Below are 21,225 nucleotides of genomic sequence, written 5' to 3'. Positions count from 1 at the left end.
CTGAGCTGATGTCTGATTGGGGGTCTTATAAACATTGGGGGTCTGATCTGAAGTCTGATTTGGGGTCTTATTAACACTGGTGGTTTGATTGGGGTCTTATTAACACTGGGGGTCTGAGCTGAGGTCTGATTGAAGGTCTTATAATCATTGGGGGTCTGATCTGAAGTCTGATTTGGGTCTTATTAACATTGGGGGTCTGAGCTAAGGTCTGATTTGGGGTCTTATTAACACTGGTAGCCTGATCTGAGATCTGATTGGTGACTTATTAACATTGGGGGTCTGATCTGAGGTCTGAGGAGAAATATTTTTTTCTTTATTTTCTTCCTCTAAACCAAAAGGTGCTTCTTTTGGGCAGCTGTATCTTATAGGGCAAAAAATACGGTAGAAAAAAGTATAATGATATATGATTTGCATTGGTTTCGGCTAACAAAATAATGACCAAATACTGATGGTGTAAAAGTGGCCTTCACATGTGTTACAGAAAGTTTCTGCAGCTAAAAGTCTGTTCCTTTCATCTCAACGGTGTTGTTTTGGTGAGAAACACATGCACTTCTGCAAGCTCCATTTAAATGAATGGAATTTATTTTCAGTCGCTGAAATTTTGCAAAATGTGCCACATGTGACAATAATTCTGGAACATCTATTATTATGGCTCTATGTTCTTCCATTCCTTTATTATTTCTACTATAAGGGCTCGTTCACACGACCTTATGAAGCCCATGCCCGTATTGCGGACCGCATTTGCGGATCCGCAATACACGGGTCCCGTTCCATGGCCATTCCATCCCATTGAATCCGGAGTCGCAGAACGTTGCGGAACAGAACAGAACACTACAGAAGCACTACGGAGTGCTTTCTGAGGTTCCATTCTGTGCTTCCGCACCGCAAAATGATAGAGCTTGCTCTATCTTTTTGCGGAAACGGAGGGATTGCGGACCCATGCAAGTGGGGCCGCGATCCCTATGCGGCTGCCACACGGCAGGTGCCCGTGCTTAGCGGACCACAATTTGCGGTCCACAGCACGGGCTTCACACGGTCGTGTGAACAAACCCTAAGTTATGAATGAATTGCTAGCAGTCTGCAGTAAGGGTAAAGAGGGATGGTAACCAGTTGGGGGTGTCCCTGCACAGTCTGAAAATGTCAGCACTGATTGGATAGAGTGAGACTGTTCAGGTACATTCCCCCAACTGGTTACCTCCCCTCTGTACCCTTACTGCAGACTGCTAGCAATTCATTCATAACTTCTAGTAGAAATAATAAAGGAATGGCACAACATACAGGGAGTGCAGAATTATTAGGCAAGTTGTATTTTTGAGGATTAATTTTATTATTGAACAACAACCATGTTCTCAATTAACCCAAAAAACTCATTAATATCAAAGCTGAATATTTTTGGAAGTAGCTTTTAGTTTGTTTTTAGTTTTAGCTATTTTAGGGGGATATCTGTGTGTGCAGGTGACTATTACTGTACATAATTATTAGGCAACTTAACAAAAAACAAATATATACCCATTTCAATTATTTATTTTTTACCAGTGAAACCAATATAACATCTCAACATTCACAAATATACATTTCTGACATTCAAAAACAAAACAAAAACAAATCAGTGACCAATATAGCCACCTTTCTTTGCAAGGACACTCAAAAGCCTGCCATCCATGGATTCTGTCAGTGTTTTGATCTGTTCACCATCAACATTGCGTGCAGCAGCAACCACAGCCTCCCAGACACTGTTCAGAGAGGTGTACTGTTTTCCCTCCTTGTAAATCTCACATTTGATGATGGACCACAGGTTCTCAATGGGGTTCAGATCAGGTGAACAAGGAGGCCATGTCATTAGATTTTCTTCTTTTATACCCTTTCTTGCCAGCCACGTTGTGGAGTACTTGGACGCGTGTGATGGAGCATTGTCCTGCATGAAAATCATGTTTTTCTTACCTTGCAGACTTCTTCCTGTACCACTGCTTGAAGAAGGTGTCTTCCAGAAACTGGGAGTAGGACTGGGAGTTGAGCTCGACTCCATCCTCAACCCAAAAAGGCCCCACAAGCTCATCTTTGATGATACCAGCCCAAACCAGTACTCCACCTCCACCTTGCTGGCGTCTGAGTCGGACTGGAGCTCTCTGCCCTTTACCAATCCAGCCATCTGGCCCATCAAGACTCACTCTCATTTCATCAGTCCATAAAACCTTTGAAAAATCAGTCTTGAGATATTTCTTGGCCCAGTCTTGACGTTTCAGCTTGTGTGTCTTGTTCAGTGGTGGTCGTCTTTCAGCCTTTCTTACCTTGGCCATGTCTCTGAGTATTGCACACCTTGTGCTTTTGGGCACTCCAGTGATGTTGCAGCTCTGAAATATGGCCAAACTGGTGGCAAGTGGCATCTTGGCAGCTGCATGCTTGACTTTTCTCAGTTCATGGGCAGTTATTTTGCGCCTTGGTTTTTCCACACGCTTCTTGCGACCCTGTTGACTATTTTGAATGAAACGCTTGATTGTTCGATGATCACGCTTCAGAAGCTTTGCAATTTTAAGAGTGCTGCATCCCTCTGCAAGATATCTCACTATTTTTGACTTTTCTGAGCCTGTCAAGTCCTTCTTTTGACCCATTTTGCCAAAGGAAAGGAAGTTGCCTCATAATTATGCACACCTGATATAGGGTGTTGATGTCATTAGACCACACCCCTTCTCATTACAGAGATGCACATCACCTAATATGCTTAATTGGTAGTAGGCTTTTGAGCCTATACAGCTTGGAGTGAGACAACATGCATAAAGAGGATGATGTGGTCAAAATACTCATTTGCCTAATAATTCTGCACGTAGTGTAGAGACATAAGAATAGATGTTCCACAATTGTTATTACATGGGGAACACATGAAGCTATTAAAACAGGTATGTCAGGAGCGGTGACAGGTCCTCTTTAAGGAGGAGACCAGAGAGTCAACAAGGTGTTCACTCATTGTATTTTATACTATGCCAGAAGACTTTAAATGTAACTTTCTCTTCTTTAAAAATTATGTGTTCTTAAATTATAGTTGAGGCTTTATTATTTAATTCCCAAATACATTATTCTTTTATCATTATACTGGAATCAATGTATGTACCTGATTCCAAAAGATATAAATACATTAGCTGTACAGGGTGACATTCAAGCTAAGCTTTCGAACCTCCTACAATTAATGCATTCCAATGCACTTAGCCTTAAGTCACCTACTGTACATGCTGCGCACAGTGTTTAACCTTGCAAGCACCACATTTATAAAATGTGCTTTTGATTTGCCACAGCAAGACAGGTCTTCCAAACTAATTTGCAATAATAGGCAGCCTAGTCTAGTCTCCTGAGAATAAAGTAATCACCTTAGCAAGGTTGAGGTCATCAAGCAAACATAACAATTTCTTGTTTCCTGCTGGTGTATGCAATGTGCCATGTCGCCATTCTAATCGGTCTTTTAAACATCCCCATAGTCTCCGAGGATCCGTAGAACTAGAAAATAAATATGCAAAGTACAAGGATATGTCTGCAATTACAACAATGTCTAATAAGCCAGCAATTATCAGCAGTCTATCATTCCTGAAAGTACATTTGCATGATTTACAGACTTTTCGGGATCATGCGAAATTTAATCTACACATTTTCTTTTTTTTTTATTTCTAAGATCTCACTAAGGAAATATTAAATGTTTCAGTGGTACAAAAAAACTAAATGATAAATATATAAGTCCGGACCCATTCACTTCTATGGTGCTGTGCACATAAGCGGTGATTTTCACGCATCACTTGTGTATTGTGTGAAAATCTCAGCATGCTCTATATTGTGCGTTTATCACGCAACGCAGGCCCCATAGAAGTGAATGGGGCTGCGTGAAAATCGCAAGCATCCGAAAGCAAGTGCGGATGCGGTGTGATTTTCACACATGGCTGCTAAGATGAAAGTCTATTCACCGTATTATTTTCCCTTATAACATAGTTATAAGGGAAAATAATAGCATTCTTTAATACAGAATGCTTAGTAGAAGTTCAATTGAGGGTTAAAAAATAAAAATAAATTAACTCACCTCCTCCTCTTGATCGCGTAGTTGCCGATCTCTTCTTACTACTTTAATCATGAGCTGCCGGCTAAAGGACCTGTGGTGACGTCACGTCACATGGTCCAATCACATGGTCCATCACCATGGTGATGGACCATGTGATTGGACCATGTGATGAGCTTAGTGACATCACCACAGGTCTTTTGACAGGTCCTAAAGAAAGAACAGGAGACCAGCAGCTACGCGATCAATTGGAGGAGGTGAGCTTTAACCCTCAATTGACCTTGTACTAAGCATTCTGTATTAAAGAATGCTATTATTTTCCCTTATAAACATGTTATAAGGGAAAATAATTACATCTACACAACACCAAACCCAAACCTGAACTTCAGTGAAGAAGTTCGGGTTCGGGTACCACATTCAGTTTTTTATCAAGCGCGTACTAAACGCATTGCACCCGCGCAATAAAAACTGAACAACGGAACGCAAATCGCAGTCATAACTGACTGCAATTGCATAACTAATCGCACGGGTTTGCCGCTTTGCACCTGGGACACATCCGGAGCCAAAACATGACCCTCGTGTGAACCCTTATGGTACTGGCCACGTTATTACAAAAGTATGTTTAACGTGTTTGTATGTTTTCGGCACTCTTTTGTTGATGCTGTTTGCAGAGTGTCCTTCTACTGGAATCCTGAGTGGCCCATTTATCTAATTACCCTGCAGCACCTCCACAGTGTAAAAAGAGTAATACCCACTGGCTAGTGAAATTAAATGGTTATCAATCTCTGTTTTGGCTGATCTATAGGAGCCCAAAACAAACCACCCACATTCTGAAATTGGATCTTTCTAAATGGGTGTCTAAAGCAGACGCCCCCTTAACCCCTTCCCGACCATCCAATGTAAATATATGTCGGGACACACCCCCCATACTGCTCTGCCTGCAGCTGCTACTCCTACAACTCCTGTGTCCATCTTTCTGCACACAGACATGAATCTACTTCTCACTCAGTGTCTAAATCCCATCACTGACCGTCCACAGGCTCTTCTCTCACCATCTCCAGAGTGTAATAAACAGCTGGAAGCAGCAAACACACCCAAACACATCTGTATCTAATCCTATCCTGTGTGATACAGCCTGCTGAGCTGTGTATCTAAACTCATCACTGACCGTCCACGGGCTCTTCTCTTACCATCTCCAGAGTGTGATAAACAGCTGGAAGCAGCAAGCACGCCCAAACACATCTGTATCTAATTCTATCCTGTGTGATACAGCCTGCTGAGCTGTGTATCTAAACTCATCACTGACTGTCCACAGGCTCTTCCCTTAGCATCTCCAGAGTGTAATAAATAGCTGGAAGCAGCAAACACATCCAAACACATCTGTATCTAATCCTATCCTGTGTGATACAGCCTGCTGAGCTGTGTATCTAAACTCATCACTGACCGTCCACAGGCTCTTCCCTTACAATCTCCCGAGTGTAATAAACAGCTGGAAGCAGCAAACACATCTGTATCTAATCCTATCCTGTGTGATACAGCCTGCTGAGCTGTGTATCTAAACTCATCACTGACCGTCCACAGGCTCTTCCCTTACAATCTCCAGAGTGTAATAAACAGCTGGAAGCAGCAAACACATCTGTATCTAATCCTATCCTGTGTGATACAGCCTGCTGAGCTGTGTATCTAAACTCATCACTGACCGTCCATGGGCTCTTCCCTCACCATCTCCAGAGTGTGATAAACAGCTGGAATCGGCAAGCATGTTCAAACACATCTGTATCTAATCCTAACATGTATGTGTTCCTGATACAGAGCCTGTTGTGTGCGATACAGCCTGCTGAGCTGTGTATCTAATCCCATTTTGTATCATACAACCTGCTGAGCTGTGTATCTAAACCTTTATGCACACGACCGTATTCATTTTGCGATCCACATTGGGTATCTAAAGCAGACGCCCCCTTAACCCCTTCCCGGCCATCCAATGTAAATATTGTCGGGTGTCATGTATTTAAAGATGGCACTTATGCCCATGCTGTTAAAACTGTGGTGTAGTTTTATAATTTCACACTGTGTGAAAAATAAAAAAATCCCGCCTCCCACTTTTGAAGTACAACTTGTCCCACAAAAACGAGCCCTCATACGGCTATGTGAATGGAAAACATTTTTTTTAATTTTTTTTTTTGCAATTTACATCAAAATCTAAATACACCCACATTAGTAAATGTGGGCCATTCTCTTCCAGAATCTTAAAAAAAAAAAAAAATTAACATTTGCAACTCTTATTCTATGTAAAAAAAAAAAATGAAAAACAATCATAATGTCACTTTCATTGTTCCATGTCTCCAGATAATATGTTTAGAAAATGGGCTGTGAACAACATTTACATTATACTGAGATTGTGCAAACATCCCTGATGCCTTTATGATCTCTTAGTAGGCTCATCTGTAAAAACTGTGCGGCTTTTGAACACAGTGAGACAATTATAATTCAATTACATAGTGCTGTAGTGCTAAGAGGTTGTCCAGTCCCAAAATCAAAATTCTTTTTATGTGCTCCTAACACCCCTCTCCATGCCTACATATGCTCCCAATATAATTTTTCATGTCTGAGCTTTCCTTTCCCCCTGGCAGACATCACATTATCCTGGCAGATCTGTTTACTTTCTCCCCTTCTTGTTTTGCTGAATACATAACTTTATTAGTACACAAGCCTGGCTGCACTGCACAGTGATGAGTCACAGGTTGGCCACGCCCCCACACTGCTCTGCCTGCAGCAGCTCCTCCATCTATAACTCCTGTCTCCATCTTTCTGCACACAGACATGATTCTACTTCTCACTCAGTGTCTAAATCCCATCACTGACCGTCCACAGGCTCTTCTCTTACCATCTCCAGAGTGTAATAAACAGCTGGAAGCAGCAAACACACCCAAACACTTCTGTATCTAATCCTGTGTGATACAGCCTGCTGAGCTGTGTATCTAAACTCATCACTGACCGTCCACAGGCTCTTCCCTCACCATCTCCAGAGTGTAATAAACCGCTGGAAGCAGCAAACACACCCAAACACATCTGTATCTAATCCTATCCTGTGTGATACAGCCTGCTGAGCTGTGTATCTAAACTCATCACTGACCGTCCACAGGCTCTTCTCTCACCATCTCCAGAGTGTAATAAACCGCTGGAAGCAGCAAGCACATCCAAACAGATCTGTATCTAATCCTATCCTGTGTCATACAGCCTGCTGAGCTGTGTATCTAAACTCATCACTGACCGTCCACAGGCTCTTCTCTCACCATCTCCAGAGTGTAATAAACCGCTGGAAGCAGCAAGCACGCCCAAACAGATCTGTATCTAATCCTATCCTGTGTCATACAGCCTGCTGAGCTGTGTATCTAAACTCATCACTGACCGTCCACAGGCTCTTTTCTCACCATCTCCAGAGTGTAATAAACCGCTGGAAGCAGCAAGCACGCCCAAACACATCTGTATCTAATCCTATCCTGTGTGATACAGCCTGCTGAGCTGTGTATCTAAACTCATCACTGACCGTTCACAGGCTCTTCCCTTACAATCTCCAGAGTGTAATAAACCGCTGGAAGCAGCAAGCACATCCAAACAGATCTGTATCTAATCCTATCCTGTGTCATACAGCCTGCTGAGCTGTGTATCTAAACTCATCACTGACCGTCCACGGGCTCTTCTCTCGCCATCTCCAGAGTGTGATAAACAGCCGGAATCGGCAAGCACGTCCAAACACATCCGTATCTAATCCTAACATGTATGTGTGCCTGATACAGAGCCTGTTGTGTGTGAGACTGCCTGCTGAAGTGTGTATGTAATCCCATCTTCTATGATACAGCCTGCTGAGCTGTGTATCTAATCCCATTTTGTATCATACAACCTGCTGAGCTGTGTATCTAAACCTTTATGCACACAACCGTATTAATTTTGCGATCCACATTTTTTGCAGTCCCATTGAAGTCTATGGATTTGAGGTCCTCATTTTGAGGACCAGAATAGGACATGTTCTGTCTTTACTGGAACTGACATACTGACGTAAAAAACACACTGATGACGTCCATGTGCTTTCCACATCCGTATGTCAGTTCTGCGAAAGATAGAACATGTCCTATTCTGGTCCTCATAATGCAGATCTAAAACCCATACAACTCAATGGGATTGCAAAATAAAATGTGAATCGCACACGGACACTATCCTTATTTAGTGGATCCGCAACTTGCAGACCGCAAAAACGAAAAAGCCCTATCACTTTAGAGCCCATAACAATGACATCCACAGTGCCGCCATAACAGTGACATCCCCAGCGCCCCCATAACAGTGACGACCACGGTGCCACTCTTAACAGTGACGTCCACAGTGCTCCCATAAGTGTCATCCAAACTGCCCCCATCACAGTGACATCCACAGTATTTCCATACCAGTGACATCCACAGTATTCCCATAACAGTGTCATCCACAGTGTTCCCATAACAGAGACATCCACAGTGCCCCCAAAACAGTGACATCCACAGTTCCCCCATAATAGTGCCATCCACACTGCCCCCATACCAGTGCTATCCACAGTGCGTCCATAACAGTGCCATCCACAGTGCGTCCATAACAGTGCCATCCACAGTGCGTCCATAACAGTGCCATCCACAGTGCATCCATAACAGTGATGTCCACACTGCACCATAACAGTGCCCAATATAGTATAAGTAGAGCAGCACAACAATACCTTTAGATATGGAATATCAGGAATGCATTAGCCAGTCCAATTCCCCTGATCCATGGGGGTTATAACGATATAAACCACAAAAGATATGACGGCAGCATCTCCAATTCAATAAGGCTTTATTCACACACGGTGCATGAGACAGTACACGCAGCAACGTTTCGGCTACATAGTAGCCTTTATTAAGCTTGCTAAAGGCTACAATGTAGCCGAAACATTGCTGTAACTGGACCGTGTGTACTGTCTCATGCACCGTGTTTGAATAAAGGCTTATTGGATTGGAGATGCTGCCGTCATATCTTTTGCGGTTTATATCCCCATAACAGTGCCATGCACAGTGTTCCCATAACAATGACATCCACGGCGCCCCTATAACAGTCACATCCGGGGTGCCCCCATAACAGTGATGTCCAAAGTGCTCCCATAAGTGACATCCCAACTGCCCCCATATCAATGACATCCACAGTATTCATATAACAGTGACATCCACAGCGTTCCCATAACAGTGACGTCCACAGTTCCCCCATAACAGCGACATCCACAGTGCTCCCATAAGTGACATCCACACTGCCCCATAACAGTGCCATCCACAGTATTCCTATAACAGTGCCATCCACAGTGTTCCCATAACAGTGCCATCCACACTTCCCCCATAACAGTGCCATGCACACTGCTCCATAACAGTGCCATCCACACTGCCCCTATAACAGTGCCATCCACAGTGCGTCCATTACAGTGCCATCCACAGTGCGTCCATTACAGTGCCATCCACAGTGCGCCCATAACAGTGCCATCCACAGTGCATCCAAGACAGTGCCATCCACAGTACCCCAATTCTGCCATCCATTGCCCCCTTGTGCCATCCAGTGCCCTCTTGTTTGCCATCCAGTGCCCCTGTATGCCATCCAGTGCCCCCTGTTTGCCATCCAGTGCCCCCTGATTGCCATCCATTGCCCCTTGTGGCATCCATTGCCCCGTTTGCCATCCAGTGCCCCCTTGTGCCATCCAGTGCCCCTTTGTGCCATCCATTGCCCTCTTGTTACAATTGCTCCCATTGTGTCATCCAGTGCCCCCTGTTGGCCATCCAGTGCTCCTTGTGCCATCCATTGCCCCCTTGTGCCATCCATTGCCCTAATTGTGCCATCCAGTGCCCCGTTTGCCATCCAGTGCCCCCTTTTTGCCATCCAGTGCCCCCTGTTTGCCATCCAGTCCCCCCTGATTGCCAACCAGTCCCCCCTGATTGCCAACCAGTGCCCCCTGATTGCCATCCAGTCCCCCCTGATTGCCATCCAGTACCCCCTGATTGCCATCAAAAGTGTCCCCTGGGACATGCACAGCATAGCGATCAGCCTCTGTGGCTGATCGCTATGCTGTCACTCCTGCACAGCGCTTACATCGCGCTGTGCAGGAGTTTAGTACAGGCTTCACATAGAAGCCTGTACGATACAGACGGCAATCCCGCGCATGCGCACTAGCATTCAGCATAGTGTGCTTGCTTGGTGAGTGAGGACGGTCGGGCAGAGCTTTCTTTTGCAGGAGGCGGTGACGTCATTCATGACGCTCCGTCTCCTGCTCAAGGCAGGAAGAGAAGACCGGAAGACAAGGAGACGGATTTTGCCCGGAAGAACAGAAAATCCATCTGGAGGGACCACGTGACCAGTAGACAGATCTCAGGAACGGCTACACTGTGGAAGGTAAGTATGTCACCAATAATCTTTACTCCACAGGTTAGAAGTTATGACCAAAAAAAAGGTTTAGGCCGGAGAACCCCTTTAAGGTCTGTGTTACAATTAAAGATTTTGCAGGCGATTGTCGGAAAGGAAGCGTTCCTTCCCTGCGATTGCCTGCTCATCAGTGGAGGAAACCGCCGCTACTACCTGCAGCTTTCTCCTCCACTGTATGGGGAGGAGCAATCACTAACGCCATCGCTTGTCCCCATACAAAATAATTATTTGCTAGCAGCAGACCATGATTAGACCATGGCATCTGCTGCCATCAAACAATAATTTTTAAACCAGCTTAACTGGAGTGACTGGAGCAAATAAGCCCAAAAAGACTCAAAGCCCAATTTTTTGACTTTTTAAAGCCAGATACTTTCTCCCCAGTATGTCTTGAACATGGAGATGTTCTACTGCTTAACCTATGCTTGCTTACAGAATGCCGTCTTTGGTTTTGGTCAGATTACAGGATCCACGTGCATTTGACTTAGACCAAATACTTCAAGTGAAGGCTGAATGTATTTACTACTGAGACAATTCAGGACATGATCCAATGATGATGCTGCACATCCTTACTTCTTAACAGAGGTCTACCTCAGACCAGACACAGAAGAAGGCTCAGCATATTACATGATGTTCTGCTTATTAGTTGTTTTATACCCGATGTGCATATCATCAAGAACAATGTGAGCGTTGCCATTATTCCTATGCATTAAAACATCAGCTGTGCATAATACAATCTGTTAGACATTTTATTTTTGGACTACAGTGTTTCTTAAATATAGATTAATGTCTAAAAAATAAAAATAGGGAATATAATGTATAATTCTGTGTACCCCTTAGTGTTCTCCTGCAGCCAGATGTGAGTTTTTTCAGAAACATATGAAAATTCTTATTTTCATTTGTAAATTTACTATTTTACCTGTTGATGGGAAGTCTTAGCTCAGACATCTCTGCAACATCACCCAAGCATAGACCATTCAGTAGCTCCTGACTGATAGCGGATTTGCCACATCCTCCATCTCCAGCAAATAGAACAGGGCAACCAGATGTAATCAACAAGCTTGAAAGGTACAGGAGTTGCTGCAATGAAAAGTAATTTGTCTTCATTTACATTTTAAAATCTAGTTTTATAATTATTGTCTTTTGTCACTCTTAAACTGATATTATATGAAAACAGTCAAGTATTTGCAAAGAAAAATGTTTAAATGTCAGCTGAAATACTCAAAGATAAAGTAAACCTGCATCATGACCATACAGCTGGATTACCTCTGTGTTTAGTATACAGCCATAATAGGGTCTGCATAATGAGCCCTTCCTTGTACAGTACCTCAGTATGACTCCTATTTCATTCAAACATATACAGAGGCTTCCTGATGTCTCACAGGAGCGTATTTGTCTTTGCAATATGCACTTGGAGGTGTGGATGTCTCCAGTCTAGTCATGCACTCCTGACTAAACCATCTTTTCCACAAGCTGATATTAATTAAAGGGGTTGTCCCACAAAAGATACTCTAATATTCTACAGTTTTCAAACCAGCACCTGGATCTGAATACTTTTGTAATTGCATGTAATTAAAAATTTAGCATAGCCACTGAGTTATTCAAAAAAAGGTATCTGTATAGCGCCAACTGATGCTTGTTTTTTTCTTAATTCTTTGACCTGCATACTGGGATGGCCGCACATGCTCAGTTTCATCCTTCAACTAGCTCCTGAGCCGTGATAGGGAGAGCTGAGACACGCCCCTTACCTGCAGGAGAAAAGACACTCCTCTTCAGCTTTCAGCTTGATATAAATCTAGCAGAACAATGAATGAGGAGACCTCTGCATCCATGTGAGGTACAGGGCTGGATCTAACTTTGTTAGAAAGAGTGTGCCATGTACTATATGATGTCTGATTTTCATTTTTTACATTAGTCATGGGAAAACCCCTTTAAGTGTAGTATAGAGCTGGAACCTGCTCTTCCTGTATTCATTGGAGGCTTGCTAGCACCAGGGAGGGTAGCATGCAGAGTAGGTCCCAAACATACTGCATGTGGAATCTGCTTGCCCTGAATTCATTGGAGGCCAGTTGGTCATCAATATGTACTGGCTGCGCAACCTGTTCCATAGAAATGGTGCCTAGGAAACACCATATTTATATTCAAAAAACTTTTTTTTTTTTTTGGTCCACAGTATTCAATTAGGCTCTATCTGTCATCCTTTCCTTTGAATAATTACTGTAGCCTGTAGCTTTTCCTTTGCACTACAATGCTCCATCTCCCCACTGATAGATATATAATTATATATATATATATATATATATATATACTCATAGTTTATACACCATACATTTATGCATTATGCACTCTTTTCAAACCTTTGTTTCAGCCAACAGTTCTTAGTATTTTTATTTAAATCATAGTATAAAAAATAAGTGCTGCACCAATTGTTACCTCACTGTGTACTGTGTGAACGAACGCCTCAGAGGCCACACTTTGCCCATGACTAACGGCGTAAGAGGACAGTATGTCATGCCATCTGACAAAATGTCTCGTCTCAGTGTCAATATGATAGTCCCAGACCTGCAGCAAAAGGAATACGGATTGTCAGCAACAAACGTTTGATTGGGATTAAATATTTATGCTCCTGAGTAGTGATGACAGGTCCTGACACTTATTCGCAGGCACATCATTTCAACATGATCAGGCCTTGCCAGAAGAAAAGCAGTGCCAAGTTGTATTGTCTCTTCTAAAGATGATGCTTGTCTGCTAAGGAAGATGGCTCATTAACTCTTACAATGCATTCGTTCTTTAATGCACACTCACACACAAATTTTAAACAAAATTCAAGTTTCTCCCAATCATTCTGAACTCCATACCCCATAAAGACAAAGTGAATTTATTGAAAAGGAAAAATTTTAATATTACATTGGTATAAGTATTCAGACCCTTTATTCAGTATTGAGTTAAAGAACCTTTGGCAGCGATTGCATCCTCTAGTCTTCTTGGGTAGGATGCCACAAGGATTGCACACCTGAATTTGGGAAACCGCTGACTTTGTTCTCTGCTGATCCTCTCAAGCTCTGTCAGGTTGAATGGAGACCGTCGATGGACAGCCATTTTCAGGTCTTTCCAGAGATGTTCAATTGGGTTCAAGTCAGGGCTCTGGCTGGGCCACTCACGCACATTCACAGAGTTGTCCCTAAACCACTCCTGTGTTGTCTTGGCTATGTGCGAAGGGTCATTGTCTTGTTGGAAGGTGAAACTTTGACCTAGTCTGAGGTCCAGAGCATTCTTGATCACTTTTTATTAAGAATATCTCTGTATTTTGCTCCATTTAGCTTTCCATCAACTCGGACCAGTTTACCTGTTCCAGCTGCTTACATTTTTTTTCCCCACAGCATGATACTGGCACCACTATGCCTCACTACAGAGATGTATTGGGTAGGTGATGAGCAGTGCCTGGTTTCTTCCAAACATAATTGAGGACAAAAAGTTAAATGTTAGGTTTCATCAGACAAGAGAATCTTGTTTTTGACTGAAAGGTGCTTCTGGAAGTTTCTTCAAGCTGCACACAGGGGGCCAGATTTAGCATTAGCTCAAGTCAGAATAATGGAGTGAAAAAGTCGCAAATTTTTGCGTAATCGCTAAAACTGCGCAAAAATTTGCGACTTTTTTCTGCTCTGCACTATGCTCGCCAGTTTTCTGAAAGTGGGCGTGTTTTCTTATGTAAATGAATCTCTAGACAGATTTACTATTGCGACTATTTAAAAAGTCGCAAAAAAGTTCCAATGAGGTCCAGTGAGGACCATGCTTATCTTATGAGACTTTTTAATAGAACATGCGACTTCTTCGTAAAGACGTGCGACTTTTGTTAAGCTGCTTACTGAAGGATAAACTGCTATCGTCAAACCACATTTATTACAGTCTTAAAGGGCCGATCATAAATTTGACTTAGCTAAAACTGACTTTAGCCATATGGAGTGGAGTGAGCTGTCAGAGTAATGATAAATCTGGCCCAGGATCTTTGCGGTTCAACCAAGGGACCATTGGGTTCTTGGTCACCCCTCTCGGTCCTTATTCCCCTAGATTGCTTAGTTTGGTGGGGAAGCCAACTCAAGGAAGTTTGCTGGATGTTCCAAACTTCTTTCATTTAGGAATTATGGAAGCCACTGTGCTCTTGTCAGTGTAGCAGAAACTTTTTTGTACCCTTCTCCAGATCTGTGCCTCCACAGAATCCTGTCTCTGAGCACAACAGGCAGTTCTTTCCTCCTCATGGCCTGGTTTTTGTTCTCATATGCATTGTCAGCTGAGAGACCTTATCGAGACATGAGTATGTCTTTTCAAATTATATCCAATCAACTGAATTTACCACAGGTAAACTCCAATCAAGGAGTAGAAATATCTTAAAAATTCAAAGGGTCTGAATACTTAGGTCCAAGTGAAATTAAAGTTTTAGCTTTTTTAAAAAATTTCAAAAATGTTTAGGTATTTTGTGCTGCGATCTGTGACATTTCCTCGCTCAAGAACGAAAAATATGGGCGCAGCGTGAGCAGGGAAGGGGATGGGCCGGCAGGCCTGTCTCATTTACATTTTTCTACACCTGGTTTAGGCATAGAAAATAGTCTAAATGTAAGACAGCAAGGAAGCTGTCTTACATTTAGAAGTGGCGATGGATCTAAACGTCTGAAGCAGCCTTCAACAGAGAAAATAAAAATTAAATGTATCCTTTTAGTATATATAATACAATATCTAGCTTTCGCTTTACTTCGCCTTCTGCAGGAAATGTTGCATGGCTCCTGAATGTCCTTCTCCACCAGTTGCTAAATAAAGTTCTTTCATTCGAGTCCAACCATCCTCCAAAAGACCATATGCAGGAGAATATGAAATACTTCTTGATATCTTCAACCAGCATATCAGGAACTTGTTGTGCCAAAGCCTATAATACAAGGCATGGATAAAAGCATAAAGGACATTATATTATGTTTAGCTTCAAATCTGAAAAACTGAACAATGACAATGTATAACATACCAAATACATAAAGACGTTTAAAATACTATTCTGCAAAGAATCTGCAGTCCTACTTTCTACACTTTAAAATGGCACCTGGGCACCACATTTTCTATTAAAACTGAAGAAATATATTTATTTTTTTATCAGAGGCAATCCCTTACATACTGCAGGCACCACATTAAAGTACAAGTGTAAAGGCTACACTTCCCAGAAAGTGAATCTCCAGAGTACTTGGGCAACCAAGGAACAGTAGAAGAGTTCAGCTTTGAAGCCTTCTGAATTGTGAATGCAGTTCTGGATTATAATACAGACTGTAGATTAGGACCAGTACAATTAATAATGGAACAGTGTGGGGAAAGTTACTGTACTTTATGTGGATTTACTATAAACTGTATGTAAAACAGAATATTACAGTTTCCTGTGTGTGACCCCAAAAATTATATCACTTCCTTTCTTGTTGACCATATTGAATCTAGTATTCTAACAAACTTAAATTTATCCATTGAAGAAAATAAATGAAGGTCCTGGGAGAGGACAATGAGATTCCACACAAGAAGACGGACACAGTAATAGAAGATGATTCCTAGTCCTGCAATACGTTTGGAGGACACATGCTTGAACTATTAGAAAAAATTACAATAAACTCTACACAGATATAAGTAATAATAGGTCAGATCAACTAGACTTGTATTTTATATTAAAGATGTCTCTCTCATTATCTGACTGGCCTTTAGTGGAATTAGGAATTCGTGTATTAGGCTTTAAGTACCGATGATGTAACTGAAATTATTTGGAAACCCTATGAGATTTCATCATCATTACATTTACAAGAACACCCCTCTCTGAACAGACTTAAGATTATGAGATCTTGATTGCTCCCCTAGAGCATCATAAATGCCTGAGAGTGGTCATACTGCATTAATAATAAATACAATGTTAATACAGCATACTTTACCTTATTATGTGAAATATTTAGGACATTTTCCGACATTATCTAGATTGTATTATAAATACATTTCCTTCTACTTACTTAAAACCATTAAAATTATTGATTATTGTACTTTATCCAAAAGAAATAAAGCTTTTAGACTGAAAGATGGTAGTAATATAGAGACTGCCTGAGTATAAAATGTTGCTTTTGGCCTAATAAGATGTAGTAGAAGGAAATCTTATGTCATTTGTTGAATAATTTTCACACATTAATTGGCAGCTAAATGAACCATCTGCACAGGGAAGAACGAAGAGAGCATGCTAATATGGAATAAAAATTCACTGTATATTAATGGTACTGCCTCTAGATATCTCTTAGACCACCTTGTGTAGAGTAAATTGATGCAAAAAAAATGTGTCTTTTTTTCAGTATATGGTTTGCATTCATAAGTACAACACTATTTGAATGGTGACTCTCAACAATACTGTACATCACATCTTGAAATGAAAGTGAAGTGCAAATGACATGGATTGCTTCATAGATATGAGAACACTAACAATATGTTCCTTGCAGACTTAAACAGGTATTCTGCAGTTATGGTACATCCACAGGCATTTATGGCATATCCAACTCTAGTACTTTCACATATCTCGAGAACAGGTGTCTATCAACTACCAACACACATGCTGGAGTGGCTGCTGCAAGTGCAAGGTGGTTGGGAATATGGAAATAACTAAGCTTGCTGATCATTTCCGTAATGCTGACACTTCTATGGGATTTACGATAACATCACAGCAAGCTTAGTTGTTCTTTTAATCGCAGCTCCATCTCTATTCACAATGCCTGCTTTAGCAGCTGGGGAGAAGGAGTTATCCAAGAAAAGATATTAATGACTTAATCTCAGGATAGGTCATCAGTATCAGATCTATCGGGGTGCGACATCCAGGACACCCGCCGATCAGCTGTTAAAGGAGGCCTTGAGCGCCACAACCTCTTCCTAGGCCAGTGACATCACTGTACATTGGTCACACTGCCTAGTTGCAGCTCAGCCCCATTCAAGCCAAAAGGGCTGAGATGCAATACCAAGCACTGCCACTATACGATGTATGGCACTGTCCTTGGAAAGCTGTCGGGAGCCTGCATCGCTTACCAGAACTTCAATGGGTAAGTAACTGGCTCAGTGATAGAAAACAGTGGGTGGTTATTAATGGTACACACTCAGATTGGGTCACTGTCACTAGTTGGGGTACCACAGGGGTAAGCATTGGGCCAAAATATATTTAATATATTAATTCATGATCTTGTAGAAGGCTTGCACAGTAAAATATGATTTTTTGCAGACGATACTAAACTGTGTAAAGTAATTAACATGGAAGAGGACACTATACTGCTACAGAGGGATCTGGATAGATTGGAGGCTTGGGCAGATAAGTGGCAGATGAGGTTTAACACTGACAAATGTAAGGTTATGCACATGGGAAGGAAAAAATTCAAGTCACCCATACATACTAAATGGTAAAACACTGGGTAACACTGACATGGAAAAGGACTTTTAGTGGACAGCAAACTTAACTGTAGACACCAGTGTCAGGCAGCTGCTGCCAAGGCCAATAAAATGATGGGTTGCATCAAAAGGGGCATAGATGCACAGGATGAGAACATAGTCCTGCCACAAATCACTAGTCAGACCACACATGGATAACTGTGTACAATTCTGGGCTTCTGTGAACAAGGCAGACATAGCAGAGCTGGATAGAGTTCAGAGAAGGGCAACTAAAGTAATAACTGGAATGGGGCAACTACAGTACCCTGAAAGATTATCAAAATTAGGGTTATTTCGTTTAGAAAAAAGATAACTAAGGGGAGATCTAATAACTATGTATAAATACATCAGGGGTCAGTACAGAGATATCTCCCATCATCTATTTGACTGTGACCAGTGGACATCCTCTTTAGGAAAGAAGGTTTGTACACAAACATAGAAAAGGATTCTTTACGGTAAGAGCAGTGAGACTATGGAACTCTCTACCTGAGGAGGTGGTGATGGTGAGGTCACTAAAAGAGTTCAAGAGGGGCCCGGACGTATTTCTGGAGTGTAATAATGTTACAGGTTATAGTTACTAGAGAAGGATGTTATTCTGATTGCCTGATTGGAGACGGAAGGAATTTTTTCCCCTAAAGTGGGGAAAATTGGCTTCTGCCTCACATTATTTTTTTTTGCTTCCTCTGGATCAACTTGCAGGATAACAGGCTGAACTGGATGGACAAATGTCTTTTTTAAACCTTACAAACTATGTTACTATGTAATTTATATGTATTCCAAAATGGCACCAATAAAAACTACGACTTGCAAAGAACAAGCCCTCCCAAAAAAAAATAAGGTTATAGCTCTTAGAAGGCGACGATCAAAAACTGAAACTAATTGCTTGGTCGCTAAGCCCTAAAATGCACACAGGAGGAAGGGGTTAAGCTCTATTTACATAAGTCAAACAAATGATGAATTACCTCAGAGACCCTACAGAATGTCTTTAGTACATTTGCTTCACAAAGGAAAACATCTCTTTGTGTCCCGCTGCTTCCATTTTCAAGTTTATGAAAAATGTTGTGATCTCGGAGAAACTGCAAGCTGGGCTCTAGAATATAACAGAAAAAATATGAAAATATTTGTAATTTTCTAAATTTGAATTCCGCTGCTTTTAAGAAAGACAATATGTCATAAAATAGTTATTAATTAACATTTATCACATGTCTACTTTATGTAGCATAAAATGTCATTTTATTGTTGTAGAATGTTAGAAGGCTTAGAATTTTACAGGCAATTTTTCATATTTTTAAGAAAATGTCCAAAACTGACATTTTTTTTAAGGACCAATTCATCTCTGTGAGTGACTTTGAGGGGCTTACATAATAGATACTACCCATAAATTATTTAAAACTGATTTTACAAACTTTGTTAACCCTTAAGGTGTTCCACAGGAATTAAAGCAAAATGGAGGTGAAATTTTAATATTTCACTTTTTTTTGAAGATTTTCCGTATTAATCGATTTTTTCCTGTAACATAGCAAGGGTTAACAGCAACACAAACCTCATTATTTGTTACTCTGATTCTGCACCTCATATGCGGCCTTAAACTGATGTATGAACATACCATAGGGTTCAGAAGGGAAGGAGTACCATATGGGCAGATTTTGCTGGAGTGGTTTTTGGGTGCCATGTGACATTTGAAGAGACTCTGAGGTACCCCTACAGTGAAAATCTCAAATCTCCCAAAAAGTGACACTATTTTGGAAACTTCACCTCTCATGGATTTTATCGAGCTGTGAACTGAGTGCTTTTATCCCACAGGCGTTTCATAAAATTTAAAAACATTTGCCCATGAAAATGAAAGTAAACTAATTTCTTCTAATAAATTGTCATTTTCACAAAGGGTAATAGGAGATAAACACGTCACAATTTGTTATGCAATTTCTCCTGTATACAGAAGCACCCTGTGGCGAAACCAACCTCGCCACTGGGTTTTGGAGGGGCCTGGTTGCCAGCCTCTTGAGCCAGAATTATGGACCATACTAACTTTGAAGGAGAAGACAGACCGGCCGCACAGCTTAAATCTGTGGAACTGTTTTGGGCAGGAAAGCCATGCTTGCGGCCGGCCAAATGTGACTTCCATGGAATTCAGGAACCCCTGCCTGGATCTGGGTGATTTTAGGATATGTTGTTCGCACCCATTTCAGAGCTATCCATGGATGTATACATTATGGGGATGTGCAGGGTTTTGAGGTGTTTTCTGTGTGTTGGGAAAAATGTGTTTTCTGTCTGTGAGTGATTAAGTTAGCCCATTACGTTTGGTAATTGTATTTTGTTGAATGCGTCTTAGACAATGCCAGTGTGTTAGTTAATTGCGTCTCAGACAATGCCAATGTGTTAGTTAATTGCGTCAAAGACAATGCTCATTGTATTTTGTTGATTGCGTTACAGACAGAGGGAAGGGGGTTTTGTGTACAATTGCTGGGAAGGTTTCAATACTGTAAATGCATGTGATTGGCTAAAATATAAACTGTCACAGTCTTCTACAAGGGCCCCAGGGGGAGTGTCCCTTGCTAGGAGACCTGCATAAAATGCTTGAAAATAACCCATTAAAGAGTTGCTGTTTTACATTCAACATAGAGCCTCGTCTCGTGTGTGGCGATTGCTATACGTGTATACTCCCCTGGCTATTACTCCTAGCTCTTGTAAGAGCTGTTCCTGTCTCCTGTGGTGGTTTTGGTGTAGAGCCGAGTACTTGAAGTCCTCGGGAAGCACTGGGAGCATCCATCAACAGAGGTACCCGGTCGGGGTGCTAGGAGATCCGTTACACACCCCATATGTGGTTATAAACTACTACTGTATAGGCTCATTTCAGGGCTCAGAAGGGAAGGAGCTCAAAAGTGAATTCACAGCAGGTGTGAATGTGAAAGTGAAAATTGCAATTTTTACTCAGATATAGCATTTCAGTACCCAATATTTTGTGTCCAGCATGTGACAGTGTGAAAAGTAAGTCCTCTCATTATTATGCTGTGCTTCCTAGTTTTAGGAAAACCCAAATCTTTTACCTGAATGTATAAGAGGGCTCAGGAGTATAAGAGCACTTGCATCGTGAACTCCGTAAAAAAGAAATTAGATAAACTTTGCCAGAATTGATTTTATTTTGCTTATTCACCACAAAAAAAGGAATAAAAAGACTTATGTATCCCAAAATAGTACCAATGAAAACGACAAGTTGTCCCACAAAAAACTAGTTCTCACAAAGTTCCGTAGAAAGAAAAACACAAAAG

General features: G+C 41.6%; 1 protein-coding gene across 1 annotated transcript in view; it reads right to left on the bottom strand.

Moving 5' to 3' along the window:
- LOC122931526 (dynein beta chain, flagellar outer arm-like) overlaps positions 1-21,225 on the bottom strand; it is a 466,905-nt gene that overhangs the window by 263,430 nt on the left and 182,250 nt on the right. Inside the window, exons 54-58 of the mRNA XM_044285594.1 lie at positions 18,919-19,046; positions 15,237-15,407; positions 12,923-13,051; positions 11,409-11,569; positions 3,360-3,486 (exon numbers count right to left, since the gene is read on the bottom strand). Of these exons, the coding sequence (XP_044141529.1) occupies positions 3,360-3,486; positions 11,409-11,569; positions 12,923-13,051; positions 15,237-15,407; positions 18,919-19,046 (716 nt within the window). The remainder of the gene's footprint in view (positions 1-3,359; positions 3,487-11,408; positions 11,570-12,922; positions 13,052-15,236; positions 15,408-18,918; positions 19,047-21,225) is intronic.

Source organism: Bufo gargarizans, chromosome 3 (genome assembly GCF_014858855.1).
Source record: "Bufo gargarizans isolate SCDJY-AF-19 chromosome 3, ASM1485885v1, whole genome shotgun sequence".
Taxonomy (NCBI): domain Eukaryota; kingdom Metazoa; phylum Chordata; class Amphibia; order Anura; family Bufonidae; genus Bufo; species Bufo gargarizans.
This window is presented reverse-complemented; position numbering and strand designations above follow the sequence as displayed.